Genomic DNA, 16,750 nt, shown 5'->3' with positions numbered 1-16,750 from the left:
TGAGCTAGCTAGCATACCCGTCTACTATTACTTGGATCTATTTATGAACCTACAGAGTAATCCGGATAATCACAATTTTTGGCTACTTCACACTATCTTTTCTATGGTAGGATAAAATAAACTCGTCTAAAAAATGGGAATAAAAAAGAGGTGATGTATAAATTTTGATTTGATTCATAGAATCAAATTAAATTATAGCATATACATCCAAGTGTATTGATAAAGAATATTTTTTTAAAAAAAACTCTTAATTTAAAAGAATTGAGTATATAGACTTCTTCAATTCAAGATAATTTTTAACTTTTGAAGGGCCGGTTTTTTTTTTTTTTTTATCATACTGATTTTTTTGTTTTACCAATAACGCAGGCATAAAAACATTTTAAAAAACATAATATTTGACAAAATAAAGTCGATAACTTTTGTGGCACCCATCTTTATAATACTTATTTTAACTCCAAGAATGTCTGCCAAAATTGTAATGCGTGTCTTGTAATACTATATAAAGAGTTACCTTGTAACATTTGCTATATTTATTTTCTATTTCAAAAGAAAAGCATCTACTTTCTACTTTATCTTCAAGCAAATGAGCACTCTTTCAAAATATAAAGCAACATAATAATTTATTGGAACAATCTGAGAGAAAAAAATTAAATGAGTTTCCAATTACAATGGAAACTTTGTGAAACTACAGCCTTCGAAATTGAGCAGTGAAAGCAACATTAGGCTTTGTTGTGTTCTTTTTCGAAATTATTTTTGGAGGTTCATTATAGAAAAATGACACATAATATATGGTTCTACTGTGTGCTTGAGTGCTGAACAACCAGTAGACAATCAAATCACGTGCTTTCAAATATATTTCAACCAAAATTAAACAGTGCTTGCAAATGTTATATGTCAAAAAATCAAAAACACATTCAACTCTGCTTAATAGATATAAAATATATAACCCCATACCAAGAAAAGAGATCAGATTGGCTAGGCTACTACCATATTCGAATCAACATATAGAATCCCATTATTCCATCCTCCCATAAATTTCCCCACCCCTTTGCATCACCTTCTACTTCTTCATAAAATATATAAATATATGGGATATGTACACGGCTAATCACCAGAGTTTGGGTCCGACTGACGGAATATACATAAAGGTCATTATCGGTTCAGTAGAAATTATGGGCTAGACGTACCAAGGCTTTTTTACTCCACAGAATGCACAGAATCATGAAGTCCTAAGTGACATTCCTGAGTTAGTTTAAGGCGTAACTTCGTAGCTTTTAAAGGGCATTTTACTTCAAGAATCAATTCGGTGATGAACCTCTGCAGGCAAGTTGAGATCGAAGAGACTGCCAGTGGAACTACCTTTTCTAGGACGTTTCCGTGATACCTGTGGACTCTCCTCTGAAGTCCCAGATGCTGATGCTTGGGATATATCTATAACATCTCCTACAAAATGAACAGCAACTGTTATCTGAAAGCGTCAGCGGAGCACCGTCTGCTCCACAAACATACACAAAAAATGAAAAACATAGTTTTACTAGGCCATGCCAAAAGATTGGGGTCATTCACAACTTTCGGATTTACCATTTCTCGATTCACATTTTGAAGTCAACATTGATACCTTAAATCAAGTCTTCCCAGACAAGGACTAAGATATGTACATACTAAATGATATTCTCCAGAATTTCTCTGTGCCAGCCACCAGACAGTTGAGAATAGGAGAAATACAGATAACAATTAGAGCTTAACGAGTTGAATAAGCATTAGAAGGGCTTCAGAAAGCACACAGTAAGTAGCCCTCTGCAAGACAAATTTGTCTAATGCAAAATCGCCTTGCATCACAAACCAAAGACATAACAGAAGGCAGAAACTAATTATGATGAAAATGAACATGGACTCCCCATAATTGCTTCAAATGATGTAACCCCGTCTAAAACACAAAAATTAGTTCAATTATAAAATCCTGAGCTAGTAGCATCAGTAGAGCATTAAAATCCTTGATTTTTTTTTTTTTAAAATGTGAATAGATTTGGTCATTCTAAAATATTATAATCTATAGATAAAAAGGTGAATTTAGCCACTACTGATCCACAGATTACACCAGTGCATGATTTTTTCTTGTTTTTCTACCAAGATTAGATTCAAAAATTTTGTTTAGATCATTAGCAATTTAAACATGAGAAATGCTTGTTGCTAGAACAAAGATTTATTTGATCCTTCAAAATTCCACATAAGTTGTTAATTTTACAATTTATCATTGTCAACACCACTACCACAATTTTAGCCAGCCAGTTTGTCACATATTCTGTTTCAATTAAGCAGCCACAAGGATCAATGTCCTTGAAATTTTTCAAATAGTTATAAAATATTTAACATAGCAGCATGACCACAGCATTGATCTACGCAGCAGAGAGAAATTCATGTCTTGGAGATCCCAAGCAATAAGAAATTCACTCTCAGAGGATCAACATCAGTAAATCTTTTATTATCCACAACACAGCACATAAGTAAATGAGTATTATCCCAATATTGATAAAAATCATTGTTAGAGATAAGTTCGGATGACTCTACCATTAAACTGATCGGCTGCCTTTTGACATTTATCATGGGAACTCCATCCAACTGACAGCTCCTCCGCCTTCTCAATGCCTTTTGACTGGTATGGTGCTATAGTATGGATACTAAACTGAAGTGAACCCAGTAAATCATTCTCAATACATTCATACCTGCAAAAGAATAAAAACATAAACAATTTCCATCTTCCAATAAATTTTAAGCCCCCCTGGATAATGTGTCTCACATTTTTTTGCAGAGGTTATCAGTGATCACAGACAGATTGATGACTTGCATCCTTATTTGCATCACTTGTTCCTCAGCATATTCGTCAAACGGTTCCTCAAGAAACTTGGATAGCTTTTCGACATTTGACTCTAGTTGTTGCTGCTGGTCCTCGAACAAATGCTGTTTTATTTCCCTTTTGCCATTTGTCATTTCATCCTTAAATAACTCATCACTAAACATATAGAATGCAAATGGATAAGAATATGAAAGAGCTCGTCTAGATCTGAATAGTCGGTAAAGCCCATTTGTGACCCAGGTGAAATCTCTTAAGTTTGAGTCCCTTGCCTCCAAACTCGACACCTTTTCCTTTATGGTCTCCTTCAGGCGAGATTCCTGCTTAAAGGAGTCTGTATGAGCTTTATAACGATTATGATAATGCATATATCTATAAAGATCTCGCTTAGCACGTTCAGCATTCTTCTCACTGTCTTCTTTATAGCGACCACAGCTGTGATTAGCAATACGGGACCAAGTATGGTCTCGGCCAGTAGCTTCACCACACAGCCAACTACACCAAGAAATAGAACAGTGAGAACATACTAAGCCATGAAATTTGAGTGCCTTTAATACGAAGGCCTAATACAGAAAACGAAAGGTAACAATCCAATTCATTCTTATGGCACTGAATGTGATATAACTGCTAAGAGTATTGGGCATGGCTTGAAGAATAATATTGAAAATAGCAAACTAAAATCAGTGCATAAAAAGAGAGATGCAAAAAATTATCAGGTAAATCAATTTTCTTATTGCAGGATAATACTGTTGATGTGCATTTGAAGATATTAAAAAAAAATCAAGGACAGTAGAAATTTGAATGTATAATATCGTAGAGTAGAGAATTATGATTTTTTATTTCAAAGGGCCCAATGTTGTCAGAATTATAAATAAGAAGCAAGAACATGCATTTTCATCGCACTTCCTCACTATTAAATAAATTTGATTAACAAAAAAATATGGCATATATCGTCGTCGATCTCCTAAAAAATGCAAGGAAAAAAAGAAATTAAAAGAAACCTAGAAGTCCAATACCGAACTAAACATAAAAGGAAGATACAAGGAAAATAAATAAATAGAAAAAAGAAAATATTGGTTTAAGAAGCATGCAAGATAAGGATCACATAATCCAATAAAGACGATTAAATACAATGAATTAATGACCTCGTATCAGAAATAAAAAAATTGAACAGAAAAAAAGACTCTCACCAAAATGGTTGCCCACATATGCAAGCAACAAGATTACAACCACCATTCTTCTCAACTGGTTTGTGACATTTCGGACAAGGTTTTGTGTGTACAGTCATCCAATTGACTGTCTCAGATTCATCTCGGCATTTCTTCGTCCATAGCTCCCACATCAAGCAGGAACAGGGGGAATGTGTTTCAGATAAGCAACTGAAACAGAACTGTAAGCCACAAGAACATTCGACCTCACAATATTCATCATTTTCTACCCGTATTGCGTTGCCACAGTGGGGCACGCTGGGACACCACTTAACCATTTTGTTGTCTTCAATGTATGACTCTAGAAGAAATCGATCAAATTTCTCTGCCAAATCAGGGTGTCTTACGCTAACCAATTTTCTAATAATAGCCTCATCACAGATAGCATTACACTTGTGGGCCATACACCTGATGCGCTTGCTTTGCCCCTCGTTTATTTTGACAACGAAATGTTCCGTCCAACCTGAAATTTTTGCCATAACCAAACCAAAAGTTGAATAATTATATCTACCGGACCTCTGAATAAATAAAAATAAATATAATTGTAAAAAGGAAAAAGAGCATGATTGAAACATGTACTTCTTCCAAATAGGCATGGAAAACTGTAAAATAAACCAGAATGCCAATTTCTACAAACTTATGACAACATTCAGATGAAAAAAAGGCAGAACCAACCACAGTTATATCAATGATAAATTGCATGTTATAGAACAGAAGAGTAAAGGTAAAAGTGCTTACAATTGTTGCAAAAGGAATGACCACAGTCCATTTTGGTCACATCTTTTGCAGGTATATCATCCATACATATGATGCACATCACAGTAAATGAAGATTCAGGGTCTGAAAGTTCAACCAAAGTAACACCTGCTGCTGAAAACAAGCAAGATTTCCCCTTTTCAACATAAACTGCAATCAATTTTTCAACATCCCATCGGTAATGAATAAGAAGGGTTCTGGCATGGTGTTCTCTCACTGAGAGTAAGTCCATTACTCTTCTCAAATCTTCCCTCTGCACAGAACACATAATCAAAATAAAAAACCCATATCATTTTGCTCTTTAGGTTTTGAATTTCTATGAAGGTGATAAACCAAAACAAATGCATGGGCATGTAATGTTTCAAAATCAGACTTCCAGCATGCCACCATTTTTTGGGAGAATTATCAATGCCTTTGACTGTAAAATTTGAAATCAAAAAACTTAATAGAAACCGAAGTATAAGTCAGCTTGACTGCAAGTGTATAGCAGAGGAAAAACAAATATGCATGCTGAACATACCTGAGCAGCCAACAGAGACTCTTTTGTAATAACCTTGCAAAAGGCACGAGAAAACGTCAGAATTGAAAACACAATCTAAACACCAGCATTGTAACAAAAAACGATTGCATTAAATGACGTACGCATCAAAACCCCGAAATCATAAAAATTTAGCATAGAAATACCCAGATTTTCTCAGCAAACACATATGCCAGTTCAAATAACAGCAATCAGCCCACAGGAACTACCCTGACTGGGACAAAAAAACTCAACGAATTTATAAAAACATAAAAATCGTTGAATATACACCTTGGAAGAAGAGGCTTTGGAAGAGTTCCACTGAGCACGGGTATCGTCATTCTCAAGTCCATCGAGAGATTCTTCGTCTCGATCGGGAGAGTAGTAATCCGATTCCTCTTCCTCCTCGCTGTCGCCGCTCATACAAAAATCCTCCTCCATAATCCAACACTCCAATCAATCAATTTTTTTTATATCTCTCGTCTAGATAGGAGCAAGCGCGCACACAAATTTTACCCAAAGGATGATCCCTAAGATTCACACGACCGTGATCGGCTGCGGAACGAATTCACCGGGAACTTCGGCGGCGAAATTTACGAAGGGGTTCGTTGTATGTACGTAAGACGTAGGGGTGAGAAGCAGATATATGTGTGTGGAGTAGTCTTTACGGCGTCGTTTGCTGGTTGTGTGTGCTGGAAGGTTTGAATTTGAAAGACATTTTGTCAATAAATAATTAATTATCATCATTCCATTTTTAAAAAAACAACACATATATAAAAATATTAAATAACAAATAACATGAGTTTTTATGATTATTTATTTATTTAAATCAATACAAAATATTATTATTTCTACTATTACTCTACATTGGCTCAATTTTTTATATTATTAAAATTCTAAATTAATTTTATGATATATTCGTTGATACAAAAAAACATGAATATATACTTACTATATTATTAAAGTTAACGAATTCAAACTGATTAAATTTGGTATCATGATCGATTCAATTTCAGGTGGTCAACTTTATCCATATTTAGTGCTAGTGCTTATCGGCACGATATGTATATATATATATATATACATATACATTTTTTTCCTATTAAATGATTTTTGTATGAATTTTTTTCGAAAGAAATTTCATTAATCATGTGAAAATTGACAAAAATCCAAATGTTCCATCAAACAATACGAAATATCAAAACAAATAGACGGACTATCATAGAAACGAGCAGCATGGACAAGAGGATGAGATGCTACATTTACTTGTCTATAAACAAACTGAACTGAGAACGAGGTTCCTTAATGCAAAAGATATTTGCGTTCACGATAGTTCTAAATTCAGTATCGTCATGTGCCAGAGATTTTATAGCACAACAACAGTTTTTGCGTCAAGCTCAAAGATCACATTTTCAAGATTCAATTTGTTATATATATATATATATATATATATATATATATATATATATATATATATATATGATATTTAGGTAATTGATATGATTGTAATGTTCTTTTTATAGACTAACCTCTCTACATTATAAATAGAAGTATTTAGCTGTAATAAAGAGTACTTGTTTTCTCTCTACTAAATTTATAACACCTTATCAGCACGAGTGTTCTTCAAAGGTAAACTCATTAATTATTTTCTTTCGTATGTATGCTCTCGATGAAGCACACTATGTAAATTTCATACTGGTGCTCTCGAAATAGCAAATATGATCTTATGATGATAATTTTAGTTTTATATTAATGCTCCACAAGTAGCACAATATTTTATTTTTATATCGATGCTCTTGAAGAAGCACAAATTCTTATGTTATGTTGGTGTTCTTAAAGCAGCACTACATATTTTTATGTTGATAATTGTGATAGATCTAAGGATACAAGATCTTGAATTTACCAATATTCCTGAAGAATATTATTCAAGATCTTCTATCAATCAATATTCCTAAAGAATATTATCCAATATCTTCAATTTATATTCCTGAAGAATATTGACTAAATACAAATTAGAAATACATTTACTTTATATGCTTTTACATTTTGACCATTAACGTGATTGATTCTTAATTATTATTATTTCTTTTCTCAGCTCTACGTATATACTAATTGATTAGTGACTTATTGTACTTAATATGTTAATTATTGTTGGATTTTATATTGCAATATTAGTATTAGTTAGGATTTTTCATGATTTTGAAAACTATTGATTAAGTGTTTCCTTGATAAATGCTTTTACTATAATTGAAGGTGTTAATATATCTATCAAATCTGTTTCTAAACTTGGTCATGATTAAATTTCGTGATATTATATAACAATAACTATAATTACATGATTTTGACGAAACTAGATTTAAAAAAACAAAAAAGTTCTAGATTAGTAGAAACAAGATACGGAAACAAGAAGCAGAAATACTATATTTACTATCGGACCCAAATATAATTGATTTTGAAAACTTCTTTTCTTAGTGACATCTGGACATAATTTAACACATAAAATTTTAAATGAGACAAATTTTTTTTAAATAATTGAATAAAATGCTCGTAGAAATGGAATGTTTCGAAAAGTCTTTTTCCCTTTTTTCCGCTTTGGTCTCAATAGTGGAATTGCAAATATATTACACCTAAAACCTGTTGGTGATTTCATTCGTTATTAATTTTCTTATTTTTTTTTCATTTAACAGTTGCTATGGCAAATATTACCAAACTCGAATTCGAAGCACTGGATATCAGTGGAAAAAACTATTTGTCATGGATTTTGGATGCTGAGGTTCATCTTATTTCTAAAAATCTTGGAGATACGATAAAAGAAGCAAACAACGAATCCTTGCAGGATCTTGCAAAATCACTCATTTTCCTTCGTCACCATCTCGATGATGGATTGAAAGCCGAGTATCTCACTGTGAAAAACCCGCAAGAACTTTGGAAAGATCTTAAAGAAAGGTTTGACCATCAGAGAACTATAGTTCTCCCAAGAGCCCGTTATGAATGGATCCACCTTCGCCTGCAAAATTTCAAATCTGTAAGCGACTATAATTCTGCATTATTCAAGATTTGTTCCAAGCTCAAACTTTGTGGAGAAAATATTTCTGATCAAGATCTACTTGAAAAAACATTCTCTACTTTCCACGCATCAAATGTGCTCCTGCAGCAGCAATATCGTGAGCGTGGATTTAACAAATACTCTGAGCTTATTTCATGTCTACTAGTTGCTGAACAAAACAATAAACTACTGATGAAAAATCATCAAATGCGCCCAACCGGCTCTACACCATTTCATGAAGAAAATGAAACAGCATTCCCTGAAGTGAATGTCAACTCAACCCAAATCCCTCATTATGGAAGAGGGCGTGGACGCGGACGTGGCAATGGTCAAAGGAAAAATTATCAGCAACATGATGGAAAGAGATAGAAAACGAACCACCAGCCGTGGAAACCGAATAATGAAGAATCAGTTGGAAAACCAAAAGAATATGAAGATAAGTGTTTCAAATGTGGAACAAAGGGGCATTGGTCTCGTACCTGTCGTACGGCAAAGCATCTTGTGGATCTCTACCAAAATTCAATCAAAGGAAAAGGAAAAATAGAGACAAATTTTGCTGCTGATGATGATGGCCCTGTCGACATAACTCATTTAGATGTCTCTGGTTTCTTTGCACAACCGGATGTGAATATTGATCATTTGATTGGGGGTGGTGTGCTAGAAAATATAGATTGATCAAATTCTGATTCTAGTATTTTTTCTTGTCTTAGCTCGATGTTTTTAATTATCTATGTTTTTTCTAGAATGTCTACATTATTATATCTTGGTTTAAGGTTTTTCTTGAGTTGTAATAAGTGATAACTACTTTGAGAACATTGTTTTACTACAATTTTATTTTATGTATCTTAGAGTTATAACTTACTTTATTATGCATTTATTTTTAGATTAATGAGGGAATATCAAGACGTTTGTCTAGCTGATAGTGGTACAACACACACCATCCTTAAAAGCAAAAGGTATTTTTTATAATTAACATTAGCTGAAAATAATGTTATAACAATATCGGGTGCATCAAAAATTATTGAAGGCCATGGAAAGACAAAATTCATTTTACCAAATGAGACAAGCCTATATATTGAAAATGCTCTATATGCTAGCAAATACAATAGAAATTTGCTTAGCTTTAAAGATATCTGCCGAAATGGATATCATATTGAAACATTGAATGCAAACAATGTTGAATACCTTTGTATTACATCTATTATATGCGTCTAGAAGCAAATAAAAGAAAGATTACGTGGACTCTCCTCTGGAATGTATTGCACAATAATTAAAGCAATTGAGGCAAATACAGTCACAAACACGAAGTTTGTTGACAAGAAAAATTTCATATTATGGCACGACCGACTTGGTCACCCTGGGAGTTCAATGATGCAAAGAATAATAAATAATACTCGTGGACATCCCCTAAAGAACCAAAAGATTATTTTAAATGATGACTTTTCATGTGTGGCCTGTTCACAAGGCAAACTCATTATAAGACCTTTCCCAACGAAGGTTGATATTGAAATTCCAACATTCTTGGAAAGAATCCATGGGGATATTTGTGGGCCTATACACCCATCATGTGGACTATTTCGATACTTCATGGTATTAATTGATGCCTCAACTAGGTGGTCACATGTTAGTTTGCTTGCAACTCGAAATATAGCTTTTTCAAAGCTACTTGGTCAAATTATTAAATTACGAGCTCAATTCCCTGATCACCCAATCAAGACAATTCGTCTTAATAATGATGCTGAATTCAAATCACAAGCATTTGATGATTTTTGTATATCAATTGGGATCTCAGTTGAGCATTCAGTTGCTCATGTTCATACACAAAATGGTCTTGCAGAATCATTTATTAAAAGATTGCAATTAATTGCAAGACCACTACTCATGAAAACAAAACTACCATCTTCAGCCTGGGGTCATGCTATCATACACGCTGCATCACTGATTCCTGTAAGACCAACTAATTACCACCAATACTCACCTTTGCAGCTTGCGTATGGTCGAGAACCTGAAGTTTCTCACATTAGAGTATTTGGTTGTGCGGTACAAGTACCCATCCCACCTACACAACGGACCAAAATGGGTCCACAACGTAGACTTGGAATTTATATGGGATATGACTTACCTTCTATCATTAGATATTTGTAGCCATTAACAGGCGACTTGTTTACCGCAAGATTTGCAGACTGTCATTTTGATGAAAGTGATTTTCCAACACTGGGAAGAGCGAAATTGTATCAAGAAGAACAACGAAAAATTTGTTGGAATGAGAAAACATTATCACATTATGATCCCCAAAACAATCAATGTGATCAAGAAGTTGGAAGGATCATTCACTTGCAAAGAATTGCTAATGAATTGCCCGATGCTTTTGTTAATACAAAAAATGTAACAAAGTCACACATACCAGTGGAGAATACTCCAATGAAGATCGATGTTCCTACAAGACCATCTAATACTTCACCCGCAAATAAATCTAAAATACGTCAGAAACGTGGTCGACCGATTGGTTCGAAGGATACAATACCTAGGAAAAGAAAGGTGCAAGAAAAGCAAGAATTTAAGGCTCCAGAAGAAGCAACCTTACATGATACAACAAGAAAAATAAATGAAACAGATGTGGATAACGTGATTCAGGGAGAACCAGAATCACATGAAAATACCGAGACTTCAACAAATTATTTGATATCTCGTAAAATATGGGATCAGAGAAAAACAAACATTGACAATGTTTTCACTCTTAATGTGGCCCTTGATATCACGCAAGGTGTTAATGACCCCGAACCACAATATGCTAAAGATTGTCAACAAAGAAATGACTGGCCGAAATGGAAGGAAGCTATACAAGCTGAATTAGATTCTCTAGAAAAACGTAAAGTGTTTGGACCCGTAGTTCAAACACCTAAAAATGTAGTCCCTGTAGGATACAAATGGGTGTTTGTACGAAAAAGGAATGAAAATGATGAAATTGTAAGATACAAAGCCAGACTTGTAGCTCAAGGTTTTTCTCAAAGACCTGGAATCGACTATGAGGAAACATACTCACCTGTGATGGATGCCACCACTTTTCGATTTTTGATTAGCTTGGCTGTATCAGAAAATTTGGACATGCGACTAATGGATGTGGTCATTGCATATTTATATGATTCACTTGATAACGACATATACATGAAAATCCTTGAAGGATTTAAACCACCAGAAGAAAGTGATACAACCCCCAAGACCATGTTCTCAATAAAATTGCAAAAATCATTATATGGATTAAAACAATCCGGACGCATGTGGTACAATCGTCTTAGCAAGTTTCTACTACAAGAAGGTTATACAAATGATGTTATTTGCCCATGTATTTTTACAAAAAGAACGGATGAGGGTTTTGCAATAGTGGCAGTATATGTCGATGATTTAAATCTTATAGGAACTCCCGAAGAGCTCACAAAAACTGCCAATCATTTAAAAAGTGAATTTTAGATGAAAAACTTGGGAAAGACAAAGTTCTGTCTTGGATTGCAAATTGAATATTTATCCGAAGGAATGTTTGTTCATCAATCTTCATACACAGAAAAGATATTAAAACGCTTTCACATGGACAAAGCACAATCATTAGCATCACCAATGGTCGTCCGATCACTCGACACTAATAAAGATCCTTTCCGTCCACTTGAACATGGAGAAAAAATCATTGGTCCTGAAGTACCATATCTTAGTGCAATTGGTGCATTGTCATATCTTTCAAATTGCACTCGACCAGATATAGCATTTTCTGTTAATCTCCTAGCAAGATATAGTTCTTCTCCAACCCCGAAGACATTGGAATGGTGTGAAACACATATTTCGTTACCTTCGTGGTACAACTAACATGGGACTGTTTTATTCGAAAAAATCAGATTTATCTTTAATAGGATATGCAGATGCAGGCTATCTTTCAGATCCACATAAAGCCAAATTCCAAACAGGTTATGTGTTTACACGAGGGGGCACTGCTATTTCATGGAAGTCGACAAAGCAAACTTTAACAGCGACATCATCTAATCACTCTGAGATCATTGCAAGCAGAGTTGGGCAAAAGGGCAGATAAGAAAGATATGCCACGTGTTTTCACTATCACCATTACATTGGACGCATGTAAGAGGAACTGGGATGCTTTTACGTTGAAGAGTTGCTCGGCCTGGGAGACATTTCGAGTCGCTCTGCATAAACAGTTTTTAACTTTGGCTGGGACATATAAATTCCAAAGCATTTTCCAGTTTCTCGAGATCCCACCGTCCAATCTCGAGGACATGATCTCAGAAATAACCCAATATCCTGATCTTACAGTATACTTTCCATTTCTGCCGTAATTCCATACTCAAGTATCTGGAGAAGAAGTTTCCAACAGCGGAATTTGCAATGTTGTGTGTGCATCTCTTTCATTAAACAAAAATTTATTAAGCTAGTATGCCATTGTTGAAGCCCTGAAATCATAAATTTGGACACTTTCAGTAATTCCATTTCAGGCACCATAGATATTTGAATTCTGAAATCTTCATCATCTCGCAACCAAGGATCCTGCCAAACATTTATGTTGGTTCCATTTCCTATATTCCAGAGACTACCAATTTTTAGCAATAATTGAGAACTCCAATTACTTTTCAAAACAAAACTTGGATTATGGCACAATCACAATATTATGGGTTATATGAACAGTTAAATATTCAAAATTGTATATTATTAAAATATGATTGTTATAGATGAGTATAAAAAATTTGTTGAAATAAGTTTTTGTGATTCTTTTTTTTAATAAAAATGGAATATTTTTGTATTATGAGAGGAAAAATATTTTTAGTTTATCAAAAAATATACCGTGGAAAAAAAAAAAGTTATTCTAAACTAATGAAATTTATGTGTGTATTATAAAGATATCGTATTAGTCTCGGAAGCAATCTAGATTCTATATGAAATGTCTACTATTTTTTTTTTTTGCTAGCTAATTTTCGAAAATTACATTTTTATACATGCATGCATTAACAATCGAAAATTATACATTTTAAAATAAAAGTATTCAACTAACAGTAAAAACACCGCAGTTAAAAAAATTGAGACAACCGTCAAACCCTAAACCGTCGTTTAAAATAATTCACAAATGAAACCTGCGAAAACCCTGGCAACCATAAACATATAAAAGTACGTGTATGAAAATATCCAAGATCACTCATAACTCATAAACATATTATGCGGAAAATATGGCCTTCGGGTTAGCGTTCGCACATTCAGTCCCGCCTACTCAGCCTTCGGCGCCTCTAGTGTCCTTATCAATATGATCACCTGCATCATTCATACTTAGTGAGTCTAAAGACTCAATACACCATAAACGTTATAACAAGTACATATACATAACATGCAACATTGAAAAGTACTGTAATCAATATACATTTCATGGTCTTAAAAACATGAAGGTAAACATATCGTAACAAAGCTAACGTGTCAAAACATGTCTCAGTATATCATTATATACGTGTTCATCTTCTTTATTTGAATTCTATTCATTAGTTGTGACTTTTGTATCGGCTCTATTCGATGGATCTATCTACGTATAACTGTGATATCTAGCTGCAGGGACATCAGCTACAATATTATCTATCCACTGAGCCTTGGCTTTACATGTCATCGTATTATCATATTTGTATTAGTCACAACCAACTCTCATATTTCAAAAATGACATCATATTCATCACTTAAAAAAAATCATGCATATACGTAAATTTTTCTTATCATCAAGCATGAAATGTATTTTTCATAATTCCGTAAAAGAATCAAGTTCATGATATCATATGCATTAAAAACATGTAATTTTGTGATCATGGCATTGCCAAGACTGCTAACTCGACCCAATTGCATAATGACTATTTTGCCCTTGGAAACCTTAATTGACTATTTTATCCCTGGACCTTAAAATTTCGATCCGAAGCCAACCAAACTCCTAAAAACACCTCAAAACATAATATAATCATTCCCTAGAAGTAACCTCGAGCCCATTTGTTAGACATGAATTTTATTGTGGCGATGATAAACTAAAACCAGCAGACCAGAACAGTTGACTAATTTATCAGTAGCTACTGGTCTGATAAAACTAAACCAGTAGAAATGACAGTAATACAAAACCAGTAGAGGACGTTTCCTAACGTTGCTACCTTAAATGTTACCGTTAAAGAGTTCCTAGTACTAGTATTAATTGTAGCATTAATTACTATACGGAGTCATTTAATGCATTTTACCCAAATATGTATGAAACAAGACTGGTTGTTTTATAGCTTTTCTGCAGGAACTTCTTTTGGTAATAAAGCTGATTGTATCAGTTATCTGAAGACATCCTCTGATTGTGAACGTTGAACTCAGTCGTTTATATATACTTGGATCAAATCCTTTTACGACAGCTCGCTTCATATAATATTATCTTTCAAAGAACAAAGCCATTCTCATCTTTTCAGACTTATCTCGAAATTCCTTGAGTACTTAAAAGTTCAACACAAAGAAAAATAGCACACGCTTCATAGCAAATATCTGATCTTTCGAAGATCATCTTGTGCTACTGATTCTTACACTCTTCACAATCTTTACATCATTTATACTTTATCAAGAAGAGTCTGTAATCTGAAAAGAGTCTTTTCAGAACTTTGTGTTTCACATTCTTGTGAGTTGAGAAACTAAGAGTTTCAGTAGGCCGAAGTGTAAGTCCTTCTGAAGTGGGTGTGTACAAGAGTTGTACTGTAATATCCAAAGTCTTTTAGTTATACCTTCTGGAAACAGAAGAAGGGGAGACGTAGAAGAGTTTATTTTCAAACTTCCATAAACAACTGATGCCTACTGTTTTATTGTCTTTCAACTATTTCATCAGATTGTTTCCGCACGTTTTATTGTAATCAGGTGAAAGTATTCGCACAAGATAAACTACTATCCCTAACAGGATTTTAGTACCTCATCAGAAAAGAAAGAAAAACGAGTAGAGTTTATTCACCCCCCCTCTAAACTCAACTTCGATCCCCAACAATTGGTATCAGAGCGGGTTATTCTTGTTCGTGAAAAACTACAACAAATGGCACACTTCAGCAAGATCCCTATGTTCTCTAAGAAAGACTTCGATGACTGGAAGATCAGAATGCAAGCCCATCTTGCAGCACAAGATGATGACATGTGGTATGTCATCACAGATGGTCCACTGAAAATATTAAAGCCTAATACAGCTATTGCTGTTACTGAGGGTGCACCACAGATGGTTGAAAAATCAAGAAGTGAATGGACCAGTGAAGATAAGAAGAAGGCCAACCTTGATAATGTGGCGAATGATATATTGTATAAAACTCTCGACAAGAACACTTTTAGCAAAATCAAAATGTGTTCTACTGCAAAGGATATTTGGGAGAAGCTCATTCAGATATGTGAAGGAAATGAGCAAACGAAAGAAAACAAACTGTCTGTAGCAATGCAGAAGTTCGAAAATCTAAAAATGAGAGCTGGTGAAACTCTAAACGAGTTTGATGAAAGATTCAGTAGCCTGGTCAATGAGCTAGCTGCTCTGGGTAAAGAGCATAGCAACAGAGAGATAGCCCTCAAGGTGATGAGAGCCTTACCCAGAGAATGGGATGTTAAAATAATGGCTATGAGAGTGTCCAAAGACTTGAACAAATTGGAACTGCACGATTTATTTGCAGATCTGAAAGCTTACGAGTTCGAATTAGAAGTAAGAAGTGGAGAAGAGCCTTCAAGCCTACCTACCAAGGCTCTTGCTGCTACTGCTACTGCTTTTACTGCTACTGCCACTACCTCTTCTACTGCTGCTGCAGTTGCACCTCAGGCATTATCTGCTGTGATCATTGACAATACATTGGAGAAGACTGCTGAACAAATCAGTAGTGATGCTATGTCCTTATTTGTAAAGAAATTCTCCAGGTTCATAAAGAAGAACCATCGAACCTATCAGGGTCCCAATCGCAACTTCAAGAAAGATTCACCATCTAGTGATATGGGATGCTTTAACTGTGGAAAGATAGGTCACTTCATTGCTGATTGTCCTAAACCAAATAAGGATGACCAGAAGAGAAAGGATCACAAGAGGAATGACAAAAAGTCCAGAAGAGATCGAAAAACAATGATTGCTGAAGAAAGCAAATCCAAATGGGCGGACTCTAGTTCTGAGTCATCTGATTCAGAAAGTCATTCCAGTGACAGTGATGCTGAAGAAGTCAAATGTCTCATGGCTGACAATGATTCAACCTCAACATTTGGAGAGGTATTTGATTTTGACTCTAACGAATTTACACGAACTGATTTGATTAATGCACTACATGACATGGTAGAAGAGTATTCTAGACTTTCTCAATCATTTGAAGAAGTTAAGA

General features: G+C 34.4%; 2 protein-coding genes across 3 annotated transcripts; one reads left to right on the top strand and one right to left on the bottom strand.

The window, feature by feature from the left end:
* Positions 1-824: 824 nt before the first annotated feature.
* Positions 825-6,013, bottom strand: LOC140808886 (probable E3 ubiquitin-protein ligase ARI2). Of its 2 annotated transcripts, none has more exons than XM_073166220.1 (7): positions 5,624-6,011; positions 5,336-5,368; positions 4,798-5,068; positions 4,042-4,522; positions 2,798-3,346; positions 2,569-2,723; positions 825-1,443 (listed from the first exon to the last, which is right to left on the bottom strand). In XM_073166220.1, exons 1-7 carry the CDS (start codon positions 5,771-5,773, stop codon positions 1,292-1,294), a joined length of 1,791 nt encoding a protein of 596 aa, XP_073022321.1. In that variant the 5' UTR covers positions 5,774-6,011; the 3' UTR covers positions 825-1,291. The 2 variants fall into 2 exon arrangements, with proteins under 2 accessions (XP_073022321.1, XP_073022322.1); XM_073166221.1 differs by lacking the exon at positions 825-1,443 and adding an exon at positions 1,458-1,797 and having other exon boundaries at positions 5,624-6,013.
* A 2,011-nt stretch (positions 6,014-8,024) lies between these two features.
* Positions 8,025-8,747, top strand: LOC140809131 (uncharacterized). Its single transcript, XM_073166621.1, has one exon. It carries the CDS (start codon positions 8,025-8,027, stop codon positions 8,745-8,747), a length of 723 nt encoding a protein of 240 aa, XP_073022722.1.
* Positions 8,748-16,750: the final 8,003 nt, after the last annotated feature.

The sequence above is a fragment of the Primulina eburnea genome, chromosome 13 (assembly GCF_022965805.1).
Source record: "Primulina eburnea isolate SZY01 chromosome 13, ASM2296580v1, whole genome shotgun sequence".
Classification (NCBI taxonomy): Eukaryota; Viridiplantae; Streptophyta; class Magnoliopsida; order Lamiales; family Gesneriaceae; genus Primulina; species Primulina eburnea.
This window is presented reverse-complemented; position numbering and strand designations above follow the sequence as displayed.